Source organism: Olea europaea, chromosome 22, assembly GCF_002742605.1.
Source record: "Olea europaea var. sylvestris chromosome 22, O_europaea_v1, whole genome shotgun sequence".
In the NCBI taxonomy this organism is placed as follows: Eukaryota; Viridiplantae; Streptophyta; class Magnoliopsida; order Lamiales; family Oleaceae; genus Olea; species Olea europaea.
This window is the reverse complement of record NC_036258.1, coordinates 4,513,056-4,526,188: the sequence shown is the minus strand read 5'-3', so window position 1 is coordinate 4,526,188 and position 13,133 is coordinate 4,513,056. Positions and strand designations below refer to the sequence as shown.

At 34.6% G+C, this 13,133-nt stretch overlaps 1 protein-coding gene across 4 annotated transcripts; it reads right to left on the bottom strand.

Moving 5' to 3' along the window:
* Window positions 1-1,971: 1,971 nt before the first annotated feature.
* LOC111371454 lies at window positions 1,972-12,051 on the bottom strand. 4 transcript variants are annotated; one of them, XM_022993451.1, is made up of 14 exons: window positions 11,749-12,051; window positions 9,831-9,912; window positions 9,357-9,460; window positions 8,933-9,059; window positions 7,930-8,024; window positions 6,991-7,114; window positions 6,749-6,829; window positions 5,136-5,234; window positions 4,419-4,577; window positions 4,261-4,321; window positions 4,093-4,163; window positions 3,753-3,797; window positions 2,981-3,154; window positions 1,972-2,883 (listed from the first exon to the last, which is right to left on the bottom strand). In XM_022993451.1, the coding sequence occupies exons 1-14, from the start codon at window positions 11,784-11,786 to the stop codon at window positions 2,365-2,367; spliced, it is 1,779 nt and encodes a 592-aa protein (XP_022849219.1). In that variant the 5' UTR covers window positions 11,787-12,051; the 3' UTR covers window positions 1,972-2,364. The 4 variants fall into 4 exon arrangements, with proteins under 4 accessions (XP_022849219.1, XP_022849221.1, XP_022849220.1 ...); XM_022993453.1 differs by lacking the exon at window positions 11,749-12,051 and adding an exon at window positions 9,659-9,707; XM_022993452.1 differs by lacking the exon at window positions 5,136-5,234.
* Window positions 12,052-13,133: the final 1,082 nt, after the last annotated feature.

Genomic DNA, 13,133 nt, shown 5'->3' with positions numbered 1-13,133 from the left:
GGGGGGGGCTACAGCCCAGCCCCCCCCTATATCCGTCTCTCTTGAATGTAAAAATAACTGTCATCGTATTCTGGAATTGAGGATCAACGAAAAGCTAGTTGAAGCATTGAAATCTCCATGCCTTCACATAAATGAAGCTAGAATTTTAAGAAATTTAGGTGCCTATAGTGGAAAACATTGCTTCAAAAAAGGGACTCCTAGTGCAGGACCTGCAGCAAGTTTTTTCATTGACGACCTGCTTTAACACGAGCTTAAAAACAAAAAGAGAGTATTTCTAACTTTTTCTCATTGCAAAATCCTTGAATCTATCATGAATGAAGAAAAAATATTGCTTGAAGCAATGTAGGTCTTGCAGCATGTATTTTTCAAGTTTATGACATCTTAAGAAGACAGCAAGATTAAGAGAGCTCTATATCCAGAATCTGATCTGGCTCACAAAATTGTAAGGGTTCTAGTTCTTATGAAGTATCAGTACTTCTCAATTAAAGTTCCAAACATCAGAAGGTATACAATTGGGTCAGCAATTGTTGAGGTTATCCCATATCAGTTCTAGAAGGAGCTGGTGATTAGTTTGTAGCTGTGGGGGAAAGCCTCATTTCTTGAGCATTTTCGGGGTTGAGAAGGTCCAAGACCACCCAACAGTAATTTAGGAGATCAACTTGAGTAACTTGCACATTTCATTATGAATAAAGATGATCGATCACAATTCTGGATGAACAAATATTGACTCTGTTTATAGATAGAAAGAATTAGAACAGTTAGCTGTGATTTCAAGAATGTGCCTGGAAAATACGATCTTTGGCCTCAATCCATGTTGATGTGAGTGGGGAGTTGAACTTGTTTGCCCCCCTCTGCAATGACTCTAATTATATCCTCCATATGTTAAGTTGTAGAGCCTAATTATTGTTACTTAACGGGACTGGTTGTGGATTGACTTTCGTGGTGAGGTTGCCATGGGGGTTGGAAGGGGAGTAGGCAGCCCCCCTCCTGAGGGGTAGGAAGTGGAACCTTCAGATGAAAATTTTAGTTAAGGACTATTTAGAAATTTCTATTCTTGTAAAAATCTAAGAAGAAATAGGAGTCTTTGTAAAATTCGATTTTGCACTAATTTATCTTGTAAATGGGGAGCACTCCTTAGATTTAAGTATTATATAACAGATAGAGAGAAATAGAGGTTAGAGGAGATAAGATTGATATTTTCTTTTTAAACATTTTTTCATCATAGTAATTATTATAATGGTGGGAGAGAACATAGTCTCACATTGAGATGAACATTAATAAATGTTGTGTGTTCTTGATTGTTTATTTTCTCTTTAAATGATTGCTCTTGGTATATAGAATTAGGGTTTATAATTCTTAACAACATAGGCACTTGTGCACCTTCCCCTAACAAGCAAGTTTTTAGGGGTGAATTGTGCTCAATGCATTTGTTACAATAGGTATAATAGCAGATATCCCTTCTTAATAGACCCCCTTTGCAGATGGGGCTATCTGGGGAGGCTACTTTCACAAGGCCACCAATTCACCCACGTAAACAAAAATAAGGAATATTGTTCCAGGCTTATCCATTCCAAGAATCCCAGTACTTCGTGCTTTAACTGCTGAATCTTTATGCCAGACGGGACAAAAAGACTTGCAGATCTTCTGTAGTCCCACTTAATATACATATTTTGTTGGTCTAATTCAATAAAAATACGACTAATTTGAATTGAATTTTCAGAGACTAGTAACTAATATTTTTCTTTCATATGATTTGACCAAAAGAATTCAGTTTATGTATTGTCAGACCAGAAGGACTAGTGAGGCGTTTGAGATTGAGCAGGTGTTACTCTTTTGTATTGTCAGACCAGAAGGTAATCTCTTTCCAGCTTTTAAAATTTGATTAGTCAGTTAACATGTGCGTACTTGACTATATTTTCACCTGATTATGAGCCACAAAACGAAGGTTTTATCACTGGTAAACTCAAGAGCTAAAAAACAAATAGTGAACTCCATTATCTAATTTCATCAAACAAGCATCCAATTTTGAATTTGCATATACAAATGAATCACATGTTCTAAACCAGGAAGACCCTGAAATAATTTCGTGTGAATTCAACAAGAAAATTATGGCACGATTGACAACTAAATCTATTCATCAACTGTACATAACCGAAAAGAATCTCCCTTACATAGTTACAACAAATGACAATAATCCTCCTGGTAGAAGGCCCTTCTATCACAACAGGTGCAAACGTATAATCTTCCTAGTCGAACGCGAATAACCCAATTAGCACTCTTATCGAACTGCTAACAGCAGCATAAAATTGGGTTTAAGAATACCCTTTTTAGATATACTTCCTTGTCTTCCATGATACTTCATAATTATCTATTTTTAAAGAAGTTCAGATCCCAACGACGAAACAAACCGCCAATAATATTAGTTGTAGGAGTTTTCACAACATTTACAGTGACCCTCGTGTTATCAGCCATGTCTGTATCAGATGAACTTTGGTTACCCAGTGGAGTATTATAGGCAGGAGAAACAGCGTCATTCCTTTCTGCTTCGTTGGAACACAGAGTAGCATCAACAATTTTAGGGTTATTTACTGCAGCTACATAGGCCTTTGGAATATTCGCATTGTCTTCCGGTGTACTACGGTCGCACGTTGAAATGTCGCCACAAGGTCTGTTAATTCCTGCTTCTGAAAGAAGTATCAATTCAGAATCAGTGGCTGCTGAAGTGGGCACGGTTTTTAAGGCTGCCGCCGGTGTAGAAAAAGAATATTTTTGTTCACGTGTTGGTTCAGGGAGGTTACTGCCAACATGAGAAGATGGTTCCTCGACGTGAGGGTGTCCCGTCTCCAGGTCTTTCAGCGACTCCATTACAGCTTTCGTGAACATCTGAAAAATTCAGCAAACTTAAAGGTCAGGAAAATAGTCCTTCGTTTTAATTAGAAAACATGTGAATCTCTGAGGTTTTATCCCAAGAAATACTCACCCTCTCTTCTTCCTCGACATTGCTCGGGAATTCAGCCAAGTTATCGAGAGGGTATTCCACATATTCATCATCATCTATTGATGCAGGCAGAGTACCATGTGGACTACCGCCCAATAATTCAAAGCTGATCATATTAGAAGACGATGCAAGAGAATCAGATCCGGTATCTTCTTCCTACAGCGCACAGACTATCTTAGAAAGACTTAACAGACAAACATTTATTTTCCTTAAAAAGCTGAAAAGAAAAGGGCCAAAAAAAAAAAAAACCAAAAAAAAAAAAAAAAAAAAAAAAAAAAAAAAAAAAAAAAAAAAAACAAGAAAAAAAAAGAAGATCCACAAGCAAAGGTTGAAGTAGAGGCATGTACTTCACGCTGCTGCATCCCAGTTATTCAAAGACTAAATTACACTTTTCTTCCAAATAATTTAATTTATTTTATATCCATTGTCTAGAGGAATCTCTTTACTAGCCTTTTGACATTCTCAGCTTGAATTTAGACAGCTAAACAAATAAGAACGGAAAAGTTAGATTATGAGCTTATAAATGCAGTTCTCTCAACTACTAAACTCTGAATTGTCAAGAGACTACGGCATTATCTTTTCACGAGGAACTTCAGGTATTTACACAAATTGGCCCAATTTAAGGGTAATTTGAGACAAAGATTATTTAAAAAAGTCATCCAATCAAACTTGCATATTTAAAGGGTGGAAGTATATGGAAGGGAAGTTGATATAAAACATGCCCGGAACTTTTGGGTAAACTTTTAGAAGCTACCTGCCCATCTGATTGTTTATCTTTGGATGACATCTCTGCAGGGACCTGTATAGTACCAACAAAACAACGATCAATCATCAAATTCCAACGTGAAACTGCATTGATTTTATAGATGCATAAATAACCAGTAAGTTAGTGATATCCTTGAAAATGGAAGGAAAATCAAGGGTTCTTCTATGAAAGATTAACTGGCTAACAGTGACCGGAGTGTGTTGCATAACACAAGAGCGGACCGTGTATACATTTACAATATTAAACACTTATTTTCCAATACACAGTGCTCCTGGTATCAGGTAATAAACAATAACTTGATCATCACAGAAAATAAAGTATATTTTACCACTATTTTACTCATAGGTCTTCTGGAGCGAACTTGGTTAATAGCATCTTCAGTCGTACTACCAGCTTGATCTGCATGTAATTAAAAACATTAGCAAGTGACTTCCTCAAGAAAGGATACAATAGAAAACATCTCTCAGTATAAGCAAACAAAGTAAGAAATAGATACCAGAAGGGGAAGCCAAGACATCATCCAAATATTTTGTATCATGGACAGTAGCCCAAGAACCCTGGATGTGGTCAATCAATAATAAATTTTGTATAGTAGTCAGAGATCTGGCTATTGCTTTAGGAGTGAAAAGCCATAATGTCATTATAATAAGATACCTTGCCGTAATAATCATGAGACAAGTCAAAAAATGCAGTCCCTCTTTCATCCTCTGGAGGTTGTAATACATTGTTGAAAAAGATACTGATAGAATCAAAATAAAATTGTGGGCGTGGAGAGTTGTGATCACCCTCGAACTTTATAATATTCTTGTCCCCCTGCAAGATTAGGCGTCTATAAATACAAGGAAAATAATACATTCAACAGAAAGAACACAGATACTGATTCATCACTGCAAATAGATATTTCATATACCTATGTAGTCAATGTTTCATATACCTTTCAAAAGGTAAGCAAAGAAGCATCTCATATTAGAAAGCAATTTTGGACTCAAACTGAAAATGATATCCATATTTGAAAAATGGAAAAATTATTGAAAAATCTGTTTTTCTGAGTGATTTCCAAATTTTAAGGAAAAAAATGAGAAGAAAAAGAACGAATATTGCATGATTCTAATTCCAATAAGTTCATCTAACTTGGATAGAATCAATTTGATTGTGGAAAAGACCAAATTCCTGGTGTGGAGGACCTGTACATGACGCAAAATTTAATAACAATAAGCAGTACAGCACAAAATGCACGCAACAAATGAAAATGCCCGAACATTTTTGCGAAGGATGGTATATATTGCAGAGAAACACAATACAGGGGAAAAATATATCCATAAACAATAATTTAGGCAGGGTGAAAGATCCACAACTGGGAAATAGGATTACCACATAAGCATAAAATATGCGATCAGAATGATGGGGCTGAATGAAATCATCGTCAACGGCATGACCAAACAAAACTGGAACAAAGGAACATTTTGCAACCTAGACAGAAAAAAGTGATGTACTCAACGTTATTAATAGAAACTATACCATGTATCGTGCAGTATGGATGGATAACAAGTTTCACATCTAGATGTTTAAATAATAAATACATATTTCTCTGATGGATGGATCATACTTTTATCATCAAAACTAATTTGCCTCATCACTTCCATCCTTCTTTAGTAAGTCAAATCATCCTCAGTAACAAGAAACAGGGAATATAATTTTAGCTGTTTATATATGTGTATGCACATGCCGATGCAGAGGAAGCAGTTTAGAATCATAAAAAATGGTATTCTAATAATTCCTTCGGAGAGAAAGAATAATAATAATAATTTGCCAAATCATAAAGGACCTAATATCAGGTATCAATCTCATCAATTGGACATACAAGAGGCCTTTGTTTCAATTTCCAAAAAATAGAGAAGAAAAATAAAAAGAAAATGAGCATATCACATTATCATGAACCAATATGAAAATACTCTCACAAACAATCTGATGGACTACCAATAAAGGAAAACAGAGAAAATCGGCAGGGTCACAGCCAATACAGCATATTATTCCTTTTTAGTCCAAGTAGTTAATAGTTAGTTAGTTCAAGGGGTAAATTAGGGAATTGAGTCATGGGGGGAAATGCCAATAAATGAGATGGGGAGAGGGCTGTAGAATTCATCGAGAAAAGTAGAGTGTTAGGAGGAGAATTAGGCCTCATGAAGAGCCTGGGGGTGATATTTCCTTTTCCATCTTTTATTGAATAACATAATACAATTCTCAGTTTACATTCTTGATCCATTTAGCAACCACAATTAGGTACTTATCACAATCCTGACCCATTAGAATGCAGCAGCAAGAAGAGATGTAGTACATCAACATCGAAAACATCTAAGCTGGAGGAGAAGGTACACTCAGGTCAAGATAACTTCCACCATTGTCACCTTGCTAATTATTTAAGTTTGATGAAGCATTACATCATACGCATGAGAAAATGGAAAAGACCAGCACCTCAGAGAAGGTATACAATCAATTTTAAAGAAAATTCCAGCACCGTCTAAAAATTGCACAAGTGAACTTCAATAATAAACTGAAGACTTGATACACACATGTAACCAAAGACGATGGCAATTGATTTGAACACTGATTTGCATTGCAAAATATAGAAAAACTACAGTAATTCTGTTAATTTACATAAGAAAAGAGTTATCACCTTTGTCTTGAAATGGATGTTCTGACTCCCCCAAAGTCAAACAGTTTGTTGATTATTTAGTTTCTGGAAACGAGACTTTAAAAATATAATATCTCCTTGAAGTTAGCATAATTCTAACTTCACTCATTAAATTAAAATATAAGAACAAAATATTCAAGAAAAATCTGGTTGATTTTGAGAAAGTTAAGGGAGCTATTCTATTTACTAGTGATGGAATATATTGTAATATACCAGAAAGGAAAGGAAGCAAATCAGTATAATTCTTGGGTAGGCGAACTCATGATTTAAGATAGCTGTTCTGGTGAGATACCTTGATTGTGTTGAGGTCTGTTATGTCAAATTTTGCCTTCTTTAGGATTGCTCTCCGCATGTACTGGATTGCGAACTTAACCTAATATAACAGAAACAGAACTGTTAAATAGAGGTCAGGTCTAAAGTGAGAGTAAAAAACTTCTCAGTAAAAGGGATCATAACATATATGTTACATTACGAGGTTAACACAGATGCAGTATTTAAACATGAGAACCAGGTTTTACAAATTGATTAGCTTACAGTGAACTTGGGAAGTCGAACTTTGTAAGTATCCACCAGTTCCATCATCAAATCAACCAAATCTGAGAAGGGGCTGTCCAGAACCATTCCGGCGATGGAAGGATCCTCAGCTCCATACATCAGGCTGAAAGAAGCGCATTTTCAAATTATTTTCATGCAGTCATAAAAATAGTTGGCAAAGCTAAAATCTACACCTAAGTCATACATGAAACCATAAATTATTTATAACATAGACAAGTTATGTATGAACAGTAAGATATACCTATACAGATTGACAAGTTTCCCCTTTTCTATTCTTCTTTATGAAGGCAGTATAGAGAACACCAAGTGTATCGTCATGGTTATGGAACCCTTTTGCTTACAAGATATCACAACTCAAAAGATAATCTTCATGTGTATTAATATTATTATATTTTCGAAATAGAAGCCTTGAATTGCATTAGTCAATGTCGCCACGAACAGTGACGGGATACAAAGAGACATATAATGGTGCCAACTTGCCAACACTTGAACTGATATTGCAACTGATGCTACATATGGCCCACTTTGTTACAAGAATGCGATGTAAAATTATGACTCACAAAAGTAGTCCCGCATCAAAGAACAGATATCACACAAAACAAACTCCTGAGGGGTGAAGCAAAAATAACATAGAATTCAAATGTCACTGTTACTGTTCAGAAGCTGGTGTTGTCCTTGCTGATAAAATATAATAGTTATAATTAATTGACATGAATGTCGAACAAAACAGAGAAAAAGGGAAACGTATGTTTTTAAAAGCATCAAGCAATTGGAGGTACCAATTGCGAGCTTATTACTGGTTTATAGAAAAAGATAGAAATTAAATCTTTCAATATTTCTAGTCTTGGGATATGATTTCTATGGAAACTATACCTCCTGGAGTAAGGAGCTGCGAGGAGATGAAACAAACCTACTAACCTTGTAACAGCACCCATTGAGCGACCCCACAAACCAATCAAAGAGACATTCCCATCTGCCCGTAGATAATCAACCACTGCTCTTAGATCGTCCTTCTGCAAAATTAGACTGCATTTCCTCAGTAGAAAATAGTTACTAAATAGCATTAACGAGCAATGAAGATGAAGATGGTAACAGGTAATAGATTGCTGAGGTACATGGCATTTGATGGAAATTGGGCAAACAAAACCACAAAAACAAGTGCAAAATCGTAAGGATGTGATCCTCATTGTGTATCTTGATTAATTGGATCGTTTCTTTGTCGATTCCTATACCAAATATAAAATATTCAAGCAACAACAAAAAGAAGAAAGACTATTTACATTCTTTTTATTTTTTCTATTTGAATTTTCCTTTTGAATCAAATAGATTCATATCTGAAAGAGATTGACAATAAGTCCTTTCAAAATTGACTATTTGTCCCTCTGTTAGAAGTGTTACAAAAATGTCTGCAATAGAGTAAATAGTTCTACGAACGAATGGATCGTATCGACTTGCTTTTTTTTCCCGAAGGGATCGTGATGTCTTTCGACAGGATCGCAGGTCTCTTTATTAGTTCCTATTTGTGGTGCACAATTTCCTGGAAAAATGTAAATCCTGACATTCTAAAAGACATCACAACAGGCAAATAAACTAGTAATGACATTATTATTATTTTTTTTTTTGGAAAGGTAACTAGTAATGACATTTCAGCATAAATGGAACTATGTAAACAACTAATTTGAGTAATCTGGTCTGCTTTGTTCACGAAATTGCTTTACACCCCATAGATATCTTAATCCAGTGAATATGCATTGACATGAGCAAGCTCTTAGTAGTCTGAGAAATAGACTTCACTAGGTAAAAAGTTTGCATGCTTCATTTTATGTATATTTGCTCAAAAGATTAAGGTTCCACCCTGCATCTTGCATGTACAGAGGGACGGAGTGAGGGAAGGGAGGGAAGGAGAGACTCAGCTTATTACCTCGTTCCAGCCTAAAGTTACATGCTCTCCTCCAGAGAGTCCAGAACCGGAGAAATCAAGAGTGAAAACTGTTATATTTGAAGGCAACAATATAATAGCAGCTTCACTAGCATCTGCTCGGCAACCACTGACACATGATCAAGAAAAGAGATCATTAGTAAACGACTGAGGTAACTGAAGGTGGCGGAACAGGAGAAAGTGAAGTGTATCGCTTCAGTCCATACTATTTCAAGTGACCCACATCAGCCAGTAAATGAATTAGGTAAATTTCACAGGCCATATTTGAACCGCTAGTGTACAACAATACACTGTAATTATTATACCATTTATCGTGGATATAAGTTCAAAATTAGTACGAGAAGGCCAACAAAAAGAAGAAGGCATTAGACTATCAGAGCAAGTTTCTGCTTAAGACAACACTGACCTATTTCCATGGCAGTATATTACACAAGGAAGGGCACGTCCTTCAGGATGACCAATAGGCATATAATGGCTACATTGAAGAGTATCTCCTCGACCATTTACAACCTGCAGAATGAACAAAGCACTTATATATATGACCGAATTGCCATGATTGGAAAACACAAATCTCACCAAAAAAAAGAACAAAAGGAAAATCAAGCATCTAAAAAGTGATATCTGCAGTCTGAAAAAGCCAAAAAGGGGTAATAGAAACTATTTTATATAGTATATTGCGATCAATTTAGTCTTTGTGTCCAATTGTACCTTATGTGTAGATTTAAGAAACCATATCAGAATTGGTACGAGTTTTTATCTAGGAAAAAAAAAAAAAAGGTTAAGGTACTTAGCAGTATACATCCTCCGTCTATCAATAAATTTTACCCCAGGGGATTTGAGTGTTATTCAAAGTTCGCAATCTATCCTGAATGCATCTTACCTCCAAATCTTTCCTCTGGTACCACTTCCCTTTAAGCATAAATTCTTGATCTAATAAATCATTTTTCGGATCGTATTCAGCTCTGCAGTCAAGAAAAGAATAATAAAAATAATATACTCAAGCCCCATATTACCTTATCATAAAGCAGTGAACTGAAGATTAAAGGCTTTAGTGCAGTGCCTCTAATCGATTGAATAAACAATTTTTCGGTTTACGATTCAAAATCATGAAGCACAGAGTCATGCAAACTAAGTATGCAAAATGGTTTTGATGAGCAATTGCAACCATTGATATCACAAAAATATCATTTCAACTAAACAATATCAAGAATAACATGCAAAACAACATTTTAGCTCCTTCATGATGCAAAGTCAGCTATTTTTTTCCCTAATAAAACTATATTCCATACCCTGTGAATTTGATCTATCTGTTCTATCTTCTTGTCCGGTTGGACGAATCAGTGCCTCAATGCCAAAATTGAAATATTTACTAGAAGGATGAAGATCATCGTCAGCGACATAATGTGCAAGAACTTTCAATCCATTACGGTCTGATATACCTACAAAATGTACTATTGGTCTTTGACTTGGATTGTTTAAAGCTGGAAAAAGAGAGTTTGCACTTATGACAACTGATGTTTATATTTCACATTTTGTAGTAAAGTTTCCAACCTCACTAAGACTCATAAATGATGACAGAATTCAAAGTTAGAGAACTCAGATCTAAATAGCAATATAATTCACAATTAAATAGCTCAATGGTGTAGATGATATCCTATTTCAGATTGCAATAACCTAATTCAGAGTAAGAGCAATCTGTTTAACATGTTATAGAGTTACTCAAGAGAACATGGTAATAGTTGAGATCATAACCTAAATTGGGTTTGGAGGGTTCACGGTTCAAGTGAGGCCAAAGCCTAACATACGATCACAGAACTAAGGTTTAGGTAAGCATGTGACTGATCGCTTATGTAAATGTATTTGACCGATCAAGCTAGAAATCATTTTACGTAAGTACTGATACTCTTAGGATACAAAAATGCTTGACATTTCGCCTTAAATCTCCTAGTCGCTGCATTAAGAATAAGAATTTCACGATCTTCCTTTCTTAAAGGGAAGACTTGGGGAAATCTTATCGATTGCCAGTTTCTCCGGATGTCAGGTAAAATCATGTGCATAATAATCTTCAAGAGTAACCAGAACTGAAAAACTCTATTCTACGACTAAAACACGGTTTGTTCTTTGAAGACATGTAATTCATGAGGGGTTGGCATGATCCATGGCCTATCCTAAGATTTGGCAACTCCCTTGGAAGCTAGATACTCTTTCCAGCTTTCTATAAGTCTAATATAAAAGAAATCTTTCTGCAAGGTCCTACTTCACAGCAGTCCGAGTTAGCTATCATTATACATAGCACCCGACATGTTAATCTCCAAAAAAAAAAAACACAAAACGAGAAACTGGAAATTAATTATAGTGTTTAAATTCGTTTCATAGAAAATCCATTTAAACCTAAAAATCCCCTTACATCACAACCCTTTATAGAAACACCAAAAGCAATAAAAATTCAATCTAAATAAAAACATTCACCATTTACAATTAAGCTCCCAGCCATTCAGCAAAGATAGTTTATAATATACGAAAAGTTACAATAAATTAACCCTCAAATCAACGCCATATTCAACAAGAAAAACAACCCAAAACAACAGATTTCAAAAGGTAAAACTAAACACGCCAAAAGTATTTAAAAAAATCAGTTAATTGAAGACAAAATCTCCACTCCGCGACAAAACACTGAACACCAATCTGAGAATTTTGACAAAGATTCAAACTTTACAATATAAACGCGTATAAAATCATAAAAATCATATATACTTACGGAGTTAAAAACAACAAAAAGAATTGACTTTTTTCTTCACCTGGGTGGTCTTATGATGAAGCTAATAAGCTGTTCCATAAGAGATTTTAAATCAAGAATTTCTTCTTCTTCTTTTCCCTCTTTTCTCTGACTAAACAGCTTCTTTTATTTTCTTTTCTCCTTTCCTTGTATTTTATACAAATAAAAGTTTCAAGTTCTTCTGAGAAATGCAACCATACATATGCAAATAATTTGTTTGCTTTGGGAATGAAACAATTTGTTGATGAAAACTGTAAAGGAAATGAGAAGAAGCACCATGAGTAAAAGGAGAAAGAATAAAGTTGTGAACCGGTCCTCGTTATTTGTTTTTGTTGTTGGCAATGGGCTGTACATTTGCATTTCGTTTCTTGTAAAAATAAGGGGTATTATTATAATTGACCTGCTACTATTTATTTTTGATAAAATGTCTATTATACCCTTAATGAAATAATTTATCATATATTGCACAAGATATCCTTAATTTATTAGGATAGTTTTAAATTCTTCTATTTCTCTCATTTCGAGTTTTAATATATAATTTCATCCTTTGATCTAATAAATTAGCATAATCTGTAATATAATTGTCATGTAATTTACTAAGATTATTAAATTCCTTTGATAATATATCCATAATCTCTAATTGAGAATAAATATTTTTTATTTTTTCCATTAATCTATCTAACAGATTATCTAATCCTTTAATTGTATAACCTGGCATTATTCAAATAATTCCTTGCAAACTTTATGAATAATAACATATTTAGATAAGTTTTTTGCAAACATGAACAATAATAATCCCTACGATTCTTTCAAGATATTAGAAGAATTCTTTCTAAATTTAACAAAGACAATAATTTTACCTTACTTTTGATCTTAAATCTGTATTCTTAGAACCGAGTGACCTTCAGGCTCTGAATCTGCAAACTGCTCCCTTAAACGGCCTCTTGCCTCAATGGGAATTCTGCTATTTCAGCTTCTTGCCCTCACTGTATCTTTTCTTAAGAATAGAGATCTTAAGTAAAGAAAATTCTCTCTTTGTTAAAGTAAGAAAGAGATTATCTTCTTCAATCTATCAAGAATCTATGGGATAGTAAGTTTAGAAACTCATATCTTTCTGATATCAAAAGATTGAGATTTTTTTTTCTATAATGATTTATACAAGATTTATATTGTATACAAGGGGTTTCCAGAAAAACTGGTTTTGGAAAAAGCTTAAGGAAAGAGAATGGTTTCTAACTCGAGATGCCCCATTCTTTCCCAAAGACCTCTATTTATACATGACTCAAACTTACTATTATTGGTCTATTACATCATTGCATACATCAGAAATTTGAAAAAAGGCTCACATGCCTCTCTATTCTTTTCCTCCTGGGGTCTACATTTTCACATGCATTCTTTGAATTTTCA